The sequence below is a fragment of the Pyxicephalus adspersus genome, chromosome 8, assembly GCF_032062135.1.
Source record: "Pyxicephalus adspersus chromosome 8, UCB_Pads_2.0, whole genome shotgun sequence".
Classification (NCBI taxonomy): Eukaryota; Metazoa; Chordata; class Amphibia; order Anura; family Pyxicephalidae; genus Pyxicephalus; species Pyxicephalus adspersus.
The window spans coordinates 45,544,402-45,565,688 of NC_092865.1; the positions used below are offsets into that span (position 1 = coordinate 45,544,402).

The 21,287-nt window shown below is 38.1% G+C and overlaps 3 protein-coding genes across 3 annotated transcripts; all 3 read right to left on the reverse strand.

The window, feature by feature from the left end:
- Positions 1 to 704: 704 nt before the first annotated feature.
- On the reverse strand, positions 705 to 1,694 carry LOC140337437 (proto-oncogene Mas-like). Its single transcript, XM_072421185.1, has one exon. It carries the CDS (start codon positions 1,692 to 1,694, stop codon positions 705 to 707), a length of 990 nt encoding a protein of 329 aa, XP_072277286.1.
- A 7,767-nt stretch (positions 1,695 to 9,461) lies between these two features.
- LOC140337438 (mas-related G-protein coupled receptor member D-like) lies at positions 9,462 to 10,394 on the reverse strand. The gene has a single exon (XM_072421186.1). It carries the CDS (start codon positions 10,392 to 10,394, stop codon positions 9,462 to 9,464), a length of 933 nt encoding a protein of 310 aa, XP_072277287.1.
- A 7,208-nt stretch (positions 10,395 to 17,602) lies between these two features.
- On the reverse strand, positions 17,603 to 18,535 carry LOC140337439 (proto-oncogene Mas-like). Its single transcript, XM_072421187.1, has one exon. The coding sequence runs from the start codon at positions 18,533 to 18,535 to the stop codon at positions 17,603 to 17,605; it is 933 nt and encodes a 310-aa protein (XP_072277288.1).
- Between the last annotated feature and the right edge of the window lie 2,752 nt (positions 18,536 to 21,287).

Here is a 21,287-nt window from a genome sequence, read left to right on the forward strand (position 1 = left end):
TTTTTCTCAATCATTATAGGAATAGGAGAGCACAAGGAATTTGTATGTGTTACAATTTTTATAACACTGATATTATACAAGAATATTTTTTGCCGAAAAAAAAATGCTTTTTCTACTAATCTCAATTTAATATCAACGTATGTGCTTAGCTTTTTGCAGCACTGTTTCCCTTCAAATACATCTCTCCTGAGTGGTCAAACTAGGCTAATATTTCCAAAGCAGGCACAAAGTGGAGTCTAAAAGGTGAAAGACCCCAAGACTATATTATTATAATATATAATAATATATTGACAGCCAACCTGCCACTCATACAAGTCTTATCAAGTCTTACCACTTTATTAATCCAAGAGCTGCAATGTGGGATGTCAATAGGCATAATAAATCTGCTCTATGAGTTCAGGGGCCCCCAGGGGTTACAATCCATCTTAGGGCCTGTCCAAAAAAAATAGACAGTTTGACCACATGAAGTCAGAAGAAGGGCTAATACACATATTATTTTGGTAAGGAAGCAGGGGTCCACCAGAGGGCCAAATGACCCCTTTAGGTAAAATAAACTCGTTTTGGGGGTATGTAACTGAAGCCTACCCCCTTTTTTGTAAGTCTAACCCTAGGCTTGGTTCACATTAGCCAAAATCTTGTTAAGTAAGGATAACAGATGCACGACTGGTGTCTTTTTCTTCCACAATGTGAACTAGAGGGCATTGTTAGTTTGCTTCAACATGTGATCGGTCTTCCTGTCTTTCCAAACAATGATCACTGTCTGTGTCCACCACAAAGGCTCGGTGAAGGGAATCTCTAAGGGAACAACATATGGTCTGGTTCCATTTTCTCCCAACGAGGAAGTAGATATAAGGGTTGACTGTGCTGTTGAATACCAACCAATATTGACTAATAAAAATCAGTTTGTCGGGTGGTTCTGGTTCGGTTGGCCTATAGAACAGTATAAATCGTGGAATATTTAATGGCAGCACAGATACGACAAAGACAATGACTGCTATGATGATAACCATGTACAGCTTAGGGGGGTATTGCTGGCGAAAGGTCCGGCCAATCTTGAAGAGCAAGGTGGCACTGGAAATAACCATAAGGGGCAGACAGATCCCAACTGCGGACACGAAAATTGTCACTTCAATTGCTGCACATGCTAACTGCTGTTTTATGTAAGCTCTTGGATCGCACACAAAGACATCCAGGAGACCTTCCACAATGCCAAGGAGCCAGAGAACTGCACAGGCTATAGTGGAAAACTTTTTGGGGCGAGCAGTGGGATGCCAAAGGGGGAACAGGATGGAAATGCACCTCTCCACCCTGATGGCTGTGAGGATATTCTTCCCGACATAGACCATGGAGTAATAACACGTGTCCACAAATACATAGAATGAACACGTGACTTGAAATCCAGGTTGAAGTCCAAAGAACTTGAAGATCTGGACCATCAGCGTCATCATTACAACTACTATCATGAGGGTGTCAGCTATGGACAGGTTGGCAATGTAAACTGTATATTTGTTCCTCGGGATTCTGAAGCAAAGGTTCCAAAACACAATAATGTTTCCCACCAAGCCGAGGACACAAATTCCAAGGAAAATGGCGTCTACAGCGGGGAGACGTCGCTCTGGATCTTCTGTGCACAATCTGTGGTCCTGCAGTATGGTGCCATTTATGTCTATCTCATTTACACTGGTGATGTTCATGTTGTCCTATTTAATGTACAGCGCTATGTTGGCGCTATATAAATCCTGATTATTATTATTAAGAATAATAATAATGTTGTCCTATTTTATGGAGATATCTTCTATTGCACTGCTATCTTCACCTGAAATTACATATATAACAACATATGATTATCAATAAAGCAGAATGACTTCATTGTACACATTTTATGGTGTAATAGATATAAACTGAAAAGTGAATTTATTTTCCTTTGGTGATCCTGAAGCTTCTTGCTCTGGCACTTCCTAATATAGGGTAAGAATGATGCCATGCAGCCTTTGCTGGAGGGCCTGTGAACATAAAGAGATCTACAGCACAATATTTTTTTTTAGGAAGGGAAGTGTGTTATGATACAAAGGGTTCAGAACAAATTTAGTTGGCCCATCTATAAACCTGGTTCAGCCACGGTGGCAGCACCCGTTTCATCATTACAATGACAATTGTGTTTACAGCAATATTAGAAATATTGGCTAAAATTTTACAAAAATAATTCAATAAATACAATTACACATTTCTACTAATAGTTCTATCACACTAAAAAGTCCCTGTCTCAAACAAACCTTTGATGAACCCATATTAGGCTTTTCATCCCCAGAATCCAAGTTCACTTGACACCTTTCAAAGCAGGAGAATCTGCTTTCTCAAGAAAAATGGGAATAGGAGCATCTAGTTTGTATTCTAAAAACAAAAACCAGACACATTTATTTGAAAGATGGGGGTCCCTGTTCGAAGCCTCTCTCATCACATTAGGTACTATATGTTGGAATGAATATATTCTAAACAATTCCTCATCATGAAGAGTGCTCCCATCCCACGTTTGAAGTGTAACAATTAAAATCTTTGTTCTCAGGCAATAATTACCTAGTATGTGTATGTAGCCTAATTCACAAGTCATGATGGAGAAATCAGCCCATTCAGAATGGTTGCAGAAGATCGATGATTTACGCAGCTCTATGCACACATTCCAGCAGAGAGACAGAATAATACAGAAAGAAGTCAATCCCATATCCAAAGATCAAAGGCAGCAAACCACTGAAACACCAGACTTGGGTAAATTGATTCAAATATGAATTCAAATACAAAAAATGTTCAATTAGGACATCATTGGAATCAATGCGGTCTGAAATAGAACCCTGGCTTTTCCCATTTCAGTATATACAGTAAGATGTTACCTTCATCATTCAATAATAATGTCAGCATCATTTTAAAGGCTAAATACCTTACAAATATTGCACAATGTGATTGAAATGCTGTCATTCTTTATTTCTATTTCTGGATATGCCTGGATTTTATACCCTGCACAGATCACATAGAGTTCTGACTGTTCAGCTTAACAATTTGGGTTCTAGAAGTTATTATTATACAATAAATGTTCTGCCATTGGGAGACAAGGCAGCAGATCTCACCTGTAATGTCTTGATTTGCTGGCTGCAGGTACTGATATGTCCTTTCGTTCTGTCGTTCTCAGATATGCAATGATTTCTCTCTGGCATGCAGATGAAATATAGGATTTAAATATAGGGATGTGTGTAGGGCGTGGGGTGATATGACACATGGACAGAGCTGACTCAGGAATTCCATGGAAAATAGAATCACATTCGCTTTTGATATGACAGAGGAGGTATCCTGGAGGTATACTGCCAAACTGTCATGTAGCTAGCAGATGCCAACAGGGCCGCCGAGAGAAAGTCAGGGCCCTGGTACAAAGAAGGTGTGTGGACCCTTATACAAAATTCTACACACATGTATGGGTGTATATTATTATTTATTTCTAGCAATCATAGATTACATTGATACATTTAGATAAGTATGTATAGGTATAAAAGTAATAATAAAGTAATATATTTATAATAGTAAAAGACGTTTATAATAGCATTTATTGTCTGCTGAACAAAGGTGCGTTCCTGGCCTTTTTCCTGGCAAAACTCTGAATTACATAATCAAAAGTAATCTGTTTTGGTAGATCAGACTACTGTGGAAAGTATGATTTTCCCTAACAGTTACCCAACTGTCCCAAGTGCACAGGTACTCATAGCTAATAGTGGTATTCCCTTAGTGTAATTCCCTGGGCTGCCAATAGATGGTGTCAATAACTCGGAGAGTGATAGTGCTCAATAGATAGACAATGTAGAACCCAGGGCTCCTCACTTTCTCCATCAGCTTAGGTATAGGAGCCCACAATGGATGATCCATTTATCCATCCATCCATCAATGGATCACTTCAGTGTGGAGAGGGAAGCGACGCTGAAGAATAAATGGATGGATTACACCGGGGAATGCATTTTTTGTTGAGTTAGATCTTACACTTGTTTTTTACTAATTTTTGGGTGGTGAATCCAGAAATTACCCCAGTTTTTTTGCTATCACATCCAGTTTTTACGATACAGGGTACCCTTTATTTTGTCAAAAAGCATACAAAATTTACATACAATGAAAAAATATTGAAATAACTTGAATGTACTGTTTATTTAGGATTCCCATGGAATTTGCATTCACTTTTGATACGACAGATGAGGCATACTACAAAACTGTCAGGTAGCTGGCAAATGCCAGTGTGAAAAGTATGATTTTCCCCAAATCTACCATAATGAAAATTGATAAAAATACAACACAACAGGATGTGGGTAAGAAATGAAGAGGAAGGTAACTTGGAGATCCCCTATAAGGTCAAACAATAGTCATGGCCAAGCCATCAGAAGATGGGTAGAGATGATGTGACCAAGCTTTTTCCATCAACATTAAACAAATTGGACAGGGTTATCAATGACGTAGATTTATTTCCTTTCTTTAGAAATACAGCAGAGTATAGGTAAAAGATTTAATTTACCAATTGGCACATGTGGGGCTGTGTTCATTTTTATTTTTTAGATTAAATACAATAATTGCAAGTACACAAATCATTCTGTTGAAGTTACCAGAATTCCAATGGCTTTGTAAATCACAAAAAACATAAGGTCAATGTTATAGTATACATATTGTTCCTTTTTGTTTGTTTTGTATCATTACATACACAAGAAGTCATGAATAGCCAAAGATATGAGTTTGCATGGCATGTATGATGTTTCCATCGAAAAAAAGGCCAAGGTGAAGCTATAAAGTCATCAAAAAACAGCACAAAAATTATCAGAACAAATCACTGAAAGTGAAAGGTAACAGAACAGCTGAGGACGATGCAACCCTCCGCCATTAATACTGGCTATAACCTGTAAACCCCTTGTTGGTAAAAACATTGGTGAACGGGACTGCTCTTGATACCTCCAACCAATGAGAACACTCATACAGTAGTGAACATTTCCACTGATGACCACTAGTCATTGAAAACATTCACTGCCATTTTCATTGAAAAGTTACCCCTTTGTCAATCAAAGCAGCCTATTGTAGTAAGTAATTGTAATAGTAATAATTATTGTGATGCGTGAAGGCATATTGGCACTGGTGGCGAGCATACATTTTTATTGGCAGGGTTGTTTGACCATTTTATGGAAATCCAAGTCACAGCTTGTGGTCAAATATAAGAACATAACATGGGATGGAATTTTGTGGTGTGCAATGATAGCCAAGACATCCCTAGCCACAACACAGCCAGGTCCTCAACCTCTATTGCAGCATCTCAGTTTGGAAAGTAACTCCCCTCAATCTGCTGATTGGAGCATGGTCTCTCCACCGCTGGTGGTCCACAAGAAAACTTTAGTGGTCCATGGCACTGGCCAGTGCGCCTCCAAGTGGGGTAAAGAAAAGGACCCTGCTGGGGGGTGCACCAGCCAGAGTCGCAGACCATGTCCCCTGTACAGATCACAGGCTCAGGGAAGTCCAGAGACACAACCCGCCCACTCTCCCATTGCAGGCTCAGAGCAGGTTCTGGCATCATGACGTCATTCTGGGGGGAAGTTTGTTCTCCTTTGAGTGACAGCTTGCTCCCGGCGCATGCTCTGTCTGTAGCCGGTAAATTTAGTGGTCCGTGGGTCCAAAAGGGTTGGCAACCACTGTGCTAAATAACAGCAAATGATTTTTAAGAAATTCATTCCAGGTTTGCTGGTTAACCCAGGTTCATCCATTCCAGTCTTGGAGAATTGTATTAAATCATACCAATAGTGTGCATAAATACTGTTGCTTTCTATGATGTTTAAATGTATCTTAATGTGTTAGATTGTTAAGGGAACCCAGCTATCTATATACATTCTACCATCTATCCTTTCCCCCTAAAAACTATTGATGCTGCTGAATATCTCTCAAATTATAATATATTGTATTGTGTTGTTTCCACATCTTAGATATATTTAAACAGCTTCCCTGTTAATATAGAATATTTATTATCATTTTATTGTATGTTTTTGTATTAATTTTTAAAACAGGAGAGAATAAATCAGATTATAATTGACTGAAATAAAATATACCAAAAAACTGGTTCAAAAGTTGCTTGTAAGGGAGAAAAGGTGACTTGAAGATGCACAATTATGTGTGTAATTCTGCACGAACAGACCACCCCGAGGGGCTTATTTGTTAATAGGTAATAAGGTGAAGGAGATTTAAAGCATTTATTAGATGTATTTGAATGCTTATTTAGACATCTAAAAACCCCAGAGCTGTTTTTTTTTTGCCCAGCTTTTAGGCTATCTAGAAATGCTGATTGTCCCCCCTCCCCACTGCAAGGGTAAGTGATCATTTTTTTTCTAGGGGTAGATAAATTAGGAGTTACACTTGTCAGATGTTTCTCACACGAAACAAATGGTCATGTGGTTCTTCCATGGTCATGGCAAATTGATGGAAAACCAACTGGGAATGACGGAGTGTGTTTCAATGGAGGACTGAACAGTAGGGTGTCACTTGCTTGAACTCCCAGCCAGAGCTCCTCTGCCCTTTACTAATCTGGTTTCCCAAATCTGCCCTTTACTATTCTGAGTCCCCAAATATATATATAAATCTCTCTATATATAAGTCTTCTGCAACCTCACCTTAGTACCAAAGTTTGGCTGTTCCTCACAACTGGTTTTGTTACAACCTACAAATGAAAATGGAAATAACTGGCACCTGTTTGGTAGAATTGGCTAATCATACACCTGACTATAATCCAACAAATCTCTGACTTTGTGCTGGAGAACCCAAAGGATTGATGCCGGTATGAAGGCAAAGAATGATTACTCCAAATATTGATTTAATTTAGATTCTTCTGTTAGCTTACTTTGCGTTTTATAAATTAGTTTGAATAAATAATTAAGAATTTACATCTGGGTAATATTTTTACTTTACAGCATTTTTTGCACAGTATTTTAACTTTATACTACACAAACTCATTCTGATTTAGGATCTTTTTTTCTCTTGGATCCATTATGATTTATGAATTGAACATGGGCTGTAGAGGTAAAATGGATCCATTATGTAGAATTTAAAGGGCAGGAATACTATTTTGTATTAACTGATATCAGTCTTTACATAACCAGACCACAGGGATCCTAATAACTGGAGACATGGGAGGTCAGCCAGAAGTAGAACATGCTACCTGATATGAGGAACCAAACCTTATGAAGAAAGAGTAATAACTCATCCCTGAATGAGTCCTTTATTAATGATAAAGTGTAGATGCACAATAGGTTACTGTAAAATATTCTTAAAGGATACCTATAAATATATCCTTGTGCTCAAAAAAATAAATAAAAGTTGGTCTTCACCCCTGTCTGAGTCAACACATTCAGTTTGAAGAGTCACTAAATGACGATTTGTGTACAGTAATTAATAAGAACTCCCAAAAAGAGGCATTACAAGACTCACTTTTACTATGCATTCCCCAGCAAGCCAATCAATAGCCGGTCCCAGAGTTTAACGGCGACCTTTATGATAAAACTCTGTGCTTTAGTATACAAGTTTCTGGCATGCCTACTGTGCAAGGACATAACTATAGCTAAGGAATGCCAGGCAACTGCAAAGGTGCCAAGAAACAGAGGGGCCAAGTGGTATCTTGGATATATTGGGATTTCATACTAATAGCAAGAGCATTTGCCAAAAACCTTTGGATACATTGGGTATATCCATTCTAGTTTCCTAAAACTTTTTAGATAAAGGGCATGCTCATGGTTGTTAATAGGCAAGATTGCAGCAGGAGTAAAATCTGCCAAAACAATAGTGATGACTAGAATAAATAGTGCCCCATTATTGGTGTCAACAAGAGGAATTATGTCCCATCAGTGGTGTCAGTGGGAGGAATAGAGGTCCATGGTGGGTCTCAGTGGGAGGAATAGAGGTCCATGGTTGGTGTCAGTGGGAGAAATAGAGGTCAATGGTTGGTATCAGTGGGAGGAATGGAGGTCAATGGTTGTGTTAGTGGGAGTAATAGAGGTCCATGGTTGCTGGCAGCGGGAGGAATAGAGGTCTATGGTTGCTGGCAGCGGAAGGAATAGAGGTCCATGGTTGTTGTCAGCGGGAGGAATAGAGGTCCATGGTTGCTGGCAGCAGGAGGAATAGAGGTCCATGGTGGTTGTCAGCAGGAGGAATAGAGGTCAATGGTTGTATCAGTTGGAGGAATAGGGGCCATGGTTCCTGTCAGTGGGAGTAATAGAGGTCCATGGTTGGTGTCGGTGGGAGGAATAGAGGTCCATGATTGTGTCAGTGGGAGTAATAGAGGTCCATGGTTGGTGTCAATAGGAGGAATAGTGCCCCATCGCTGGTGTCCACAGGGGGGAAATAGTTCCCTGATCACACAGAAAATGAGCATAACCCTTTACATGTCCAAACACCGCACAATACAACACATTGCTCACTATGGTAATATCACATTTAAGTTAAACTTGAAATTTATTTGATATGTACTAAGCATTGAGGAGGAGCACATTAATAAATGGTAAAATGAACTCCAGGCTGATGTATAAACAAGAAGAAAGACCTAAAAGAATCTTGAGTTACTGTTTTCCATGATCAGTTTCATTATAAAGTAATATAATATCTGCAAAATAAAAATTTGAATATAAAATATATAACATGAACACTATTAAAGGTAACATATAACATTATTACATATATATCTAATTTATGAACTGGACTCTGCAACTGTTCATTGGGGATCTTGGGGATTCTAGAAGCTTATTGGAGAACAACAAGCAAACATCTGGGTCTCACTTCATCCAAAAGGGTTAGATTTCATTCATGATTAGGTCAAGGATTAGGACTAGGGTTTTGGTTATGATATAGAGGGTTAGTTGGGGGTATTGTTTGGTTAGCATTGGGCAAGGTACTAGAGCTAGGGTTTAGGATTAAGTATAAAAACGCTGAGTTGAAGCATTAGTTTTTGGTTTGGGTTATGGACTAAGATGGGTTAGGATTAGGTACAAAATTAGGTCTAAGAGTTAAGTTTGAGAAAATCTTTAGGGCTGACTTAGAAAGTAGAATTAAAGAATACGTTTTAGCAGAATTTATGGTTGAGCAAGATTGAATGAGTCAAAGGCATAGGATTCATAAAGGATAGGATTAGGCTAGGATGGGGGGAGGCATTGGAGCAATAGTTGGGTTATGCTTAGGTCTGGGTTGGGTAAAAAAATAAGGATAAAGATTAGATTTGGTTTAGGGTTATAGTTAGGTTAATGATCGAGTTTATGGTTGGAAATGGGTGAGGAATTAGAGCTAAAGGTTAGGTTTTCCCTATGGCTAGGGATAGTTGAGTTATTGTTAGGTTAGGAATGGATGAGGGACTAGGGATAAGGATAGTTCTGGGATATATTTAGGTTTGGGAAGGGTTCAGGTTGTCCCTTTGTGTTTTTGGATCATTCAGTAGTTTCCAAAGTAAAAGCTCTATGAAGGGTGTCCTTTATGGAAAAACAGGTCATCTGGCCCCATCTTCTCCCAATAAGAACATAAATAATAGGGTTTAGCGCACTATTAACTATCATCCAGTATTCACTCGGAGTAACTGTGCTGATTGGTAGAAATTTTGCTGGAATCAGCTTGCACAATATTAAAAAACGTATGGTATTCAGTGGTAGAACAGACAAGGTGAACATAATGGCTGCCACAATGATGATGATGTAGAGTTTAGGTGGGTATCGCTGCCGGAATGTTTTCCTTATTTTGATGAGCAGAATGAGACTGGAAATGATCATAAGAGGTAGGCAGATCCCAACAGCTAAAACAAAATTCATCACTCCAATGTGCAAACAATTGAATTTCCATTCATTCCAAGGTTCAGGTCCACATACAAAGTTATCCAGGAGACTTTCCAGGCTGCCAAGGGCCCATGCAAAGCAACACATAATAGTGGAGAGATTTCTTGGACGATGAACAGTGTTCCAAATAGGGAACAGCACTGAAATGCACCTTTCCGTACTGATAGAAGTGAGGAGGTACATTCCAATATAGATCATGGCATAATACAATATAGTCAAGGCTAAATTCAAAGAGGCTTCCCCTTTAAATTGAGGATTGGGACCTTGGAAAATATAGATATTTATAATCAAAGCCATAATAGCCACTGAATCCAAGAGGGCGTCAGTTGCCGAAAGATTCACAATGTAAACTGTATATTTGTTTCTCTGGATCTTGAAGCAAAGGAACCAAAACACAGTAATATTTCCCACCACGCCAATAACAGAAAAGACCAGAAAAACCACAGCTACTATCGTCTTTTGATCTTGGTCCTGTCTGGAATCTTCAATCAAGGTATAATTTTGGTTGCTGGCATTCAAACTTGTGATATTCATGTTGATTAAGGTTCTGACAGGAAAACAAAGACAAAAAAAAAAAGGATTGTATTATAATCAGAGATTTCTGGGAAGTGATTGCAAAGAATAGCGGCACACTTTCACATTGACTTGAATGAGACTAGAAAGCCACAGCAAGTCCTGTCATTGCTGGTACTCCCTGAAAGTATTTTTTGTTTGTTCAAAATTAGAGTACTATAATGTTTGCAAAAAATTTCACCCTTTGACAAATACCAATAAAAGATATCTTTATTTATGTTTCAACAAATCTCAAATATATACCCCTGGATTTGTAATCATACAGGGAACAGTCACTTTTATCCAAAACCATGGTATTGCAAGGTAGATTTTGTGTGTTCATTAACTTGATCAGAGTTTATTTCCACTGCAGCCTCATTAGGCTTATCAAAAACTTTACCCCCCCAGCACTAATTAACCATTTAACGATTTTGCAAATGTTATTGACAATATAATCATCATATAATTGCAAAGTATTAGGTGTGGTATAATAAGGAATGAGCAGAGGTAGTTCAGCAAAAGTAACAAAGTTATTTGATTTTGCCAAAGATGACATTTCCAGGGTAAAAGATAACATATGGGCACTGGGGCTCCTCCTGCTGGCCTCTAACTCACTACAATGAGTTGTATACAATGTAATACAATGTTGCAATCATCAGTTAAGAGTCCAATACAATGGCTGAGTGTAGGAGGCAAATGTAGAACTTTGCAAAATATAACTTTGTTAGCAATTCTTAGCTTTAGGTCTTTTTTGGCTTTCTCAGCAAATCCCAGGTTTATTGGCTATAGGAGAACTTGGAGAGAGTCAGCATGCACTGATTAAAGACCTTCCCATTACCTGGATCTGTAATAGTGCCCGTTATGGATGAGGGACAGGCTTTGTTAACAGAGGTAAAAACTACACAATACAGTTCATATGCTGACTAGAGATACTCTTGGTAAGGGACCCGCATGCCTAAACATTCCAAATCAAATAATAAAAAAAAGGTTCTCACCTGTACTGCGCTGCCTCCTGCCAGCTATATAAACCAATTCATTCCGAGGATCTCATCCAAAAGTCATGATCTTATTGCCAATTAGATCAGATAAAGGATTAAAATATTTATCTGTATTAAAGAGGTGGAGTACAATAACATAAAGAGGGGCAGAGCTACATGGGAAGTTCTCTATAATTATTGACTGTTTATTATTTAAAGCTACAGAAAGCTAGGCTGATATCCTATAGATGCAAGGATGTAAAGAATAAGATGGCTCTGCCACTAAGACAGAAAAGAAGAGGATGTGTGTGTCTTACAAAGGTGACAGAGACAGACCAATGTCAGCCACAAAAGTCAGGTCAGGAAGCTTTAGTTTTATAACCATAAATTCATGTTGATTGTTGTACCTGGCACGTTTCGCCTTATTAGGATTCCTCAGGGGTAATAGTTTGAGAACATGTGTTTAGCAATTGTGGTACTTGTATCTAGATTAATGAAAGTTTAGTCAAATGTGCTATACATGTATATCCTAATATTAGACTAGTGTTGGCTATTTCACTAATTATAACCGATACATTGTATGTCAATATAGGAATAAACTATATATAAACCAATCAATACTCATGAGTTGGTTCGGAAGATCTTTTGCATTTTTAGAAAATATTAATCAGATATAGGTTCATGGAGGTTCATTAGTATCATACTAGTATGTTAAGACTACATGGTCCTGTAGAATGATAGGTTATGCTTACTGCAGAGGTTAGGAAGGGGTAAATTACTCCAAACAGTGTTTAGAGCAATGATATCTCCCCAGCACAATGAGCAGTGCTGTAACAGGTGTTTAATAGGACAAGTTGGAAGTCTGAAAGTAAGTATAGGATATAAATATATCTTAAAAAATGAATAAATCCTTTTCATAATCCATAAGAATAGTTGGGAATAATGTGTTAAGGAATATATCTTTGTGTATAACCTTTGTGTTAGAATATTTGCAAATACCGGATGTACAATGTCCTCCTCTTTTACTGTACACCTATAAAGTTTTTGTGCCAAAAACCCTGCTTTCCTTTCCTTTCTCTATTATTAGTTATTGCACATATTAAGGGTTGGCACTCAGTTCTGTGAGAACACAGAATAACTAAGACCTCCACCAACACCCATTGCTCCAGGTAGAAGTAAAGGTGTTATATCATACTCAGGTCATAGGCATTAAGTAGCTAAAACCAATAGTTCACGAGGGGACTAATAATATTTTCCATTTTTATAAAAAACTTACTCACATTTACTTTGCATTCCACGGATAATCACTGCCAGTCAATAAATAACTGTTCTCAGAAGCTAGCAGTGTTCTTTATGATATAACTCTGCATTAAAGTATACAAGTTTCTGGCATGCCTACTGTGCAAGGACATAACTATAGCTTAAGCATACTAGGCAACTACAAAGGGACCCAGAAACACAAGGGCCCACAGTTGCCTGCATGTATAGGAATGTTATCCTAATAGCAATACCATTGGTCAACTGCATATAGATACAATTAGGGTATTTACATTTTGGTTTCTTAAAACTTTTTTTTTGAAAAGGGCAAACTTGTGATACTTTAGATTAGAATTAGAATAGGCAAGATTGCAGCCAGTAAGTAAAAAATGCCAAAACAATGGTGATGAGTGGAAGGAATAGTGACCTATAGCAGGAGGAATGGTGTCTAATCATTGGTGCCATTGGGGGGAGTGAAGTGCCCAGTCATTGGTGTCAGTGAGAACCAGAGCACCCTGATTGCACTGAAAATGAGCACAATGCTTTATATCCAAACACAAAGCACCCCACCCCCTGCCCAATATGGTAAAAACACATTGGGGTGTCTAAGCATTTATCAAGAAGAGTTGAAGGAGCTCATTTCTGAATGGTAAGCTGAACTGAATGGTAAGCTGATGTAAAATAGTGAAATGCAACTATGACTTTATTATAATGCACTTTACTGGTATAAGTTCCTGAATTCATCCTGATATCTCTTTATTAGAGCAGAGTTCAGGTTTAAAGAATGAGGGACAGCATTCAGAGCCAATCAGAATCCACTAGAGAAGACATATGCTGATAGCATACATGTTGCAGCATGGCCAACAGCAATTTGCATGCTTGTGCTGTCCTCTACTGTCTTGTCCCCTGCTACAAGTGTTTGTAATGTACAAAAAAATGCAAAACTTCAGCACAGCGTGAGGTTGTCATATAAAGGTCGATGGTATTTTTTTAATTTATTTTGCTGCAACCCTCAAAAAGTAACCTAAAAGAACAATGAGCTATTATTTTCTATGATCATTTTTTTTTATAAATTAATTTATACAAAATACAAAAATATATATGTAATATGAACAGTATTAGAAGTAAACATGTTTATATACATAAATGGTTCAGGAATTGTATGTGACATGGAGACATATTGTACCATACGTAACACTTTGGATTCCATCAACTGTTGGAGGTGTTTATTGATCTTGAGGATTATTTAGAATTTTTTTTGACAACACAGCAAACAGCTGGGTTCCATTATATCCATGGGGATTATATTTGATTTATATTTAGGTCAGGGATTAGGACCAAGTGTGAGGTTTGGATTATGATGTTGAAGGTTGATTGGGTATTTGATTGGTTAGCATGGGGCAAGGTATTAGAGCCAAGGCTCAGTAAAGAAAGGCTTGAGTTGAGGGATTGGAGCTAGGTTTAGGTTTGAGTTTTATGAAGCTCTATGAAGGTTGTCCCTTATGGAGAAACAGGTCACCTGGTCCTATCCTATCCCAATAAGAACATAAATAATGGGGTATAGAGCACTATTACCTATCATCCATAATTCAATCAGAGCAAATGTGCTGTTTGGTAGTACTTTGCTGGAATCAGCTTGAAACAATAAAAAAAGTAAATGGTAGAACAGTCAAGGTGAACATAATGGCTGTCACAATTATGATGATGCAGAGTTTAGGTGGGTATCACTGCCGGGATGTTTTCCTTATTTTCATGAGCAGAAAAAGACTGGAAAAGATCATAAGAGGTAGGTAGATCCTAAAACAAAATGTATCACTCCAATGGGAAAACACTTTGTTGTTACATTCCATAGAGAAGGTCCACATACAAAGTTATCCAGGAGACTTTCCAGGCTGCCAAGGGCCCATGCAAAGCAACACATAATAGTGGAGAGATTTCAGGGGTGAAATGGGGGAACAGGACTGAAATGCACCTTTCTGTACTGATAGAAGTGAGAAGGTACATTCCAATATGGATCATGACATAATTCAATATAGTCAAGGCTAAATTCAAAGTGGCTTTCCCTTTAAATTGAGGATTTGGATGGTGGTAAATAACAATATTTATGATCAAAGTCATAACATCAACTGTTTACAAGAGGGCGTCAGCTGCAGTCAAATTCATAAAGTAAACAGTATATTTGTTTCTCTGTATCTTGAAGCAAAGGAACCAAAACTAATAAGAAAAAAGACCAGAATTACCGCAGACACTTTTGTCATTGGTCCTGTCTTGCAGAGTCTTGAATCAAGGGATAAATATGGCTGCTGGCATTCAAATTTGTGAAATTCATGTTTAATTATTTAGTGATAGGGAAATTTATTTCATCAACTGTTCACCTGTTAAATAAGAAACAAACAGAGAGGATTGTAATATGATCAGTGATTTCAGGGAAGTAATTCCAGAGAATAGGTGGACATTGGTAATTTTCACATTGATTCAAAGGATAATAGGAATCCAGGACACATAATAAGGAGCCAATGCTGGTACTCCCGAAAAAATTTATGGCCCATCTTAAAAAATAGTCTTCTGTAATTTTTGCAAACATTTTTACCACGTACACAAAAAAAGTGCTCAACTCTATTCTTCTATTCCACTGAATTTAACTTAGCATTTATATAGGGAAACTGTCAACTTTTTCCAAAACCATGGAATCATAAGCTATAATTTGATTGTTCAAGAAGATGAAGCCTCATTATGCTTATCATAACACTTCACCTCCTCCTCCTCCTCCTCCTCCTAGCACTGAATAATAATTTATCATTGTGAAAAAGTATTACTTATGTTTGCACCAATGGGATATAATTACATATAATATGATACAATATGTTCATCTAAATAATTCTAAGTAACACCAAAAACACTCTCACACTGAAAAAATCAAAATTTTAGATTTAAAAAGTAACAAACAATCTTCTCATATATAGCACGCAAATGCCAAAATGCAAAAAAAAGGTTAATTAATATATGCACCCAATATGGCTGCAGCAGCAACAACTGTACATATATGCAAGAAGGTCAAACATTTGATGCCATGTGATGAGGGATGAGAAAAGGCATTTCAGCAAAAGTAATTGTGCCATAAATTACTTTTAACAATTATTTAAAGGGTGTTTCTTTCCTTGTAGCATTCTTTGAATTTTTGATTTTTTTCCTTTTTCTAGTATTTAATTTTTTTCTTAGTACATCCTTCATTTTTGTTGTACATTAAGAAAATGATTGTACATGTTTTTTTCCAACAAGGAACCTCCATTACACCCATTATTTAGCCAGTTTATTTCATTTTCAAAAAAGATTTATACCCCAGCAGGTCAGGCATCTTCAAATGTAAATCTACACCATTAAATGAAAACAATGTCATGTAATATGCTATTTAAATTACCAATAAATAAAATAAACTGACTCTGTCTTGGATGTAGTGGCAATTTAACCTTAAAACATGTTTTATGTAAACCTGGGGTAACAGATAACATGTGGGCACTAGGGTTCCACCTGCCAACCTCTAAGTCACTGCTGTGTCCTGTATAGATGTATTATAATGTAAGACAATGTAGTAATTATCAATGAATGATGACAATGCCTGAATGCAGGGGCAAGAATAGCTTTTTATTTTCTTACCCATTCTCTGGCATTCTGGTACAGGGGCAACAGGAGAGCTCAGAGAGGGTCAGAGCGCACTAATTACAGGCCTTCCCATTAACTGAATTTGTGAAATTGCCCGCTATGGCTGAGACATGGTCTTTATTCTAATGAAACAGTACAGTTCATACTCTGGATTATCTTATTAAGAAAGCTTAGAAAAGAAATGGACCTTTATGCACCATACAGCCAAATGTATATTTAAATTAGGTAGGTGTCCCCAGTGCAGGGTCCTGGAAATTCCCCATCATACAAAGACATTGTTGACAATTGTGCTCTTCCAGCCTTGTGGTCACAGTATGGTGAAGACCCTTTTCTGTTCCCCCCATGACTGTGCCCCGGGGTACAAAGCCAGCTCCATAAACACATGGGGTCACTAGTGTGGTGTGGAGGAACTCTAGTGTCCTGCACAGAGCTCTGACCTCAACCCTAGGGAACACCTTTGGGATGAATTGGAATGGTGAGCCAGGTCTTCTCTTCCAACGTCACTACCTGACCTTGACAAATCGGGGCAAATACCCATAGACACCCTCCAAAATCTTATATAAGATTTTTCTCAAAAGTAAGAGGTTCTCATAGCCACAAAAAGGGGGGTAACTGTAGCTATGGTTTTGCAATGGGTTGTTGAACAGGCTCATACAGGTGAAATGGTATTTTGACCAGTTCTTTGTCTTCTCATATATGGAACTGATGCATTTGGTTGCTGACATAAATATAGACATCTGAATATGATGAGAACAAGAGATGGAATATGTTCTAATGAGATGAGGAGGACAACCCTTCTGAAAAAACATGAAACCACCCAATCCTAAGATGAGGTAGTGTATATACACAATGTGCTTGTATAGGGAAAGAATGTACTGTAATCAAAGGATAAGTATAGCTTTGCAGTTCAAATAAATAAATAAATGTTACGTTGCTACTCATAGCTTATCCAATGCTTCAGCTTAAACGTCATAGAATGATTTCCTACACATTACACACCTCTTCCAATGTAAGGAATCATATGTACAAAAACAAAATACAATGAGATGCAGAAAGGGAAAATTCCCTTTAGCCTTACTATAGCCTTAGAATATCAAATAATCCTTGTTAAGGATCGGGCAATGGATTGGAGTTAGAGTTGGATGAGAAATTAGGGCGAAGGGTTAGGTTTTGTTTATGGCTGGGGTTGGTTGAGCTATTGTTGGGTTAGGAGTGGATGAGAGATTAGAGTTAGGGATTTGTTATGGGATATAGGTATTTTTGGGGTAGAGTTCAGGTTGTCCTTTGCTGTTTTGATCATTCAGCATTGTCCAAACTAAAAGCTCTATGAAGGTTGTCCCTGATGGAGAAACAGGATCCCTGGTCCCATCTTCTCCCAATAAGAACATAAATAATGGGGTTTAGAGCACTATTAACTATCATCCAGAATTCACAAGGAGCAACTGTGCTGATTGGTAGTAAATTTGATGGAATCAGCTTGCACAACAGTAAAAAACGTATAGTATTCAATGGTAGGACAGACAAGGTGAACATTATGGCTGCCACAATGATGATAATGTACAATTTAGGTGGATATCGCTGACGGAATGTTTTCCCTATTTTGATGAGCAGAAAGAGACTGGAAATGATCATAAGAGGTAGGCAGATCCCAACAGCTAAAACAAAATTCATCACTCCAATGGGAAAACAGTTTGCTGTTATTTGCCATAGAGAAGGTCCACATACAAAGTTATCCAGAAGACTTTCCAGACTGCCAAGGGCCCATGCAAAGCAACACATAATAGTGGAAAGATTTTTTGGGCGATGAACAGTGTTCCAAATGGGAAATAGGACTGACGTGCACCTTTCCGTACTGATAGAAGTGAGGAGGTACATTCCAATATAGATCATGGCATAATACAATATAGTCAAGGATAAATTAAAAGAGGCGACCCCATTAAACTGAAGTTTTGGACTTTGGTACCCAACAATATTCAAGATCAAAGTCATAACAGCAACTGTTTCCAGGAGGGCATCAGCTGCTGACAAATTCATAAAGTAAACTGTATATTTGTTTCTCTGGATCTTGAAGCAAAGGAACCAAAACACAGTAAGGTTTCCCATCAAGCCAATACCAGAAAAGATCAGAAACACTGCAGCCACTATTGTCATTCGATCTTGGTCCTGTCTTCTAAAATCTTGTATCGATGTAAAATTATAGCTGCTGGCATTCAAACTTGTGATATTCATGTTGATTAATTCACTAATAGGGAAACTTGTTTCATCAACTGTTCACCTGTTCATAAAAAGTTCATAAAAAGAAAGAGAGGATTGTATTATAATCAGTGATTTCAGGGAAATCATTGCATAGAATAGCTACACACCTATTATTTTCAGAAGCCACAGTTCCTCCTGCCATTGCTAGTACCCCCTAAAAGTGCTTTTGTATATATATACCATGTATAGTATTTGTTGATCAGCTCTATGCATCTGTTCCATTGAATCTCAGGAATATAACTTAGCATTTAAAGCCGCACAGGAAACTGTCAACTTTATCCAAAACCTAGGTAGAATTTGATTGTCAAAGAATTTGATGGGAGTTTAGTTCAATGGCAGCTTAGTAGGCTTATCGTGACCCCTATACCCCACCCCCCTATCATTTTTTCTTAGTATACCCCTTATTTTGGTTGTTGAAGTAAACAAAAATATACATGTTTTTTCCTAACATAGAAATAATAATAATAACAATATAGCAATCATCATCTAAGCATCCAATCACAGTGCCAGAGTGCAGAGGGTAAAAGTGTCAGGAATCCTGGCACTGTGGAAATATGAGAGTTTAGAGAGGGTCAGCATGCAGTAATTCAAGGCCTTCCTATTACCTGAATATGTGATATTGCCTGCTATGTAAAAAGCATGGACTTATTTTAACCAATGTAAACTAAACAGTACAGTTCCTATTTTTCATATCTATACAATGTTGACTAGACATACTCTGGGTAAGTGATCAGCACACCTAAACAATTCAAATGAAATACAACTAAAAAAAGGAACTCACCTGTACTGAGCTGCCTCCTGCCTGCTATATATACCAATTCATTCTGAGAATCTCATCCATAAGCCTAGATGTTATTGCCAGTGACATCAGATATAGCACTTAAATATATATCTGCATTAAAGAGGTGGAGCAGCAAACACAGAGAGAGGCAGAGCTACATGAGAAGGTCTCTGGAATATATGACAAAGCTTCAGGAAGTGCACATTTCTTCTGACTGATACCCTATAGATGCAAGGACATGAAATGTGGGATTGGACTAGACTAGGATAGGAAAGCTAAATAACAATAGAACACCTGAGGATTATCTCAAAGTTTCGGAAAGAACTGGGATTTTATGCACCTGTGGCCACATGTAAGTCCAAATTAGTTCAGGTGTCTCCAGTGAAGAGTCCTGGCAATTCTCCATCTTACAAAGACATTGCAGACAATTGTGCTTTTCCAGCCTTGTAGTCACACTTTGGTGAGGACCCTTTTCTGTTCCCCCATGACTGTGCCCCGGGGTACAAAGCCAGCTCCATAAAGACATGGGGTCACCAGTGTGGTGTGGAGGAACTCTAGTGTCCTGCACAGAGCTCTGACCTCAACCCTAGGGAACACCTTTGGGATGAATTGGAATGGTGAGCCAGGTCTTCTCTTCCAACGTCACTACCTGACCTTGACAAATCGGGGCAAATACCCATAGACACCCTCCAAAATCTTATATAAGATTTTTCTCAAAAGTAAGAGGCTGTCATAGCCATAAGCCTAGATGTTATTGCCAGTGACATCAGATATAGGACTTAAATATATATCTGCATTAAAGAGGTGGAACAGCAAACACAGAGAGAGGCAGAGCCACATGAGAAGACAATTGTGCTTTTCCAGCCTTGTAGTCACACTTTGGTGAAGACCCTTTTCTGCCCCCCCACCCACCTCATGACTGTGCCCTGGGTTACAGAGCCAGGTCCATAAAGACAAGGGATCACAAGTTTGGTGTGGAGGAACTCGAGTGTCCTGCACAGAGCCCTGACTTCAACCATACCGAACACCTTTGGGGTGAGTTGGAGTGGTAAATCAGATCTTCCAATCCAACATCAGTATCTGACCTCACAAATGAGGCAAATCCCACAGACACCATCCAAAATATTATATAAAGTCTTCTTAGAAAAGTGGAGGCTGTCAAAGCAACAAAAAAGGGAGGGGGTAGTTATAATAATGGCTATGATTTTGGAATGGGATGTTCAAGAAACTCTTTTATGAAACTGATGCAAATGGTTGGTGACATACAGACATCTGAATATGATGACAACCAGAGGTGGAATATGTTCCAGGGAGATGAGGGGGACAACCCTTCAGAAATAACAGTAACTGCCCAAACCTGATATAAGGTGAAGCATATACACAATGTGCTTGTATAGGGAAAGAATGTCATTTAATCCTTATAAGTATAGCTTTGCTGTAAAAATAAATAAATGTTACATTGTTTCTCATAAGTTTATTCAGTGTTCCAGTTTAAACGTCATGGAATGAATTTCTACACATTACACACCTCTCCCAATTTAAAAAAATCACATTTATAAAAAACAAAATACAATGATATACAGAAAAATAAAATTACCAGCCTGAGAATCTACAGATGATCATTGCCAGCCAATCATAAACTGGCCTTACATGTGAGATGCCTTTTTTAAAGGAGTAATTTCCATTTTTGGCAAAATCTGCCCCTGCCCCTAACACTCTCAATGTACTAACATGATTCCACTCAGATCTATGTGTTGTGGTCGCTGCTGTGTAATGCAGGTTAGAGCTATTTCTTTCTATGCAATGTGGCATGCTGCATCCAGAAAACATTGCATGTTTGATTTTTGCTGCATTCTGGTTGCATGACAGTTCATTCAATTGAATGTTCAGCCTTACCACAACATATACAAATTCAGTTTACAGATCTGAATAGGCTCTAAATAC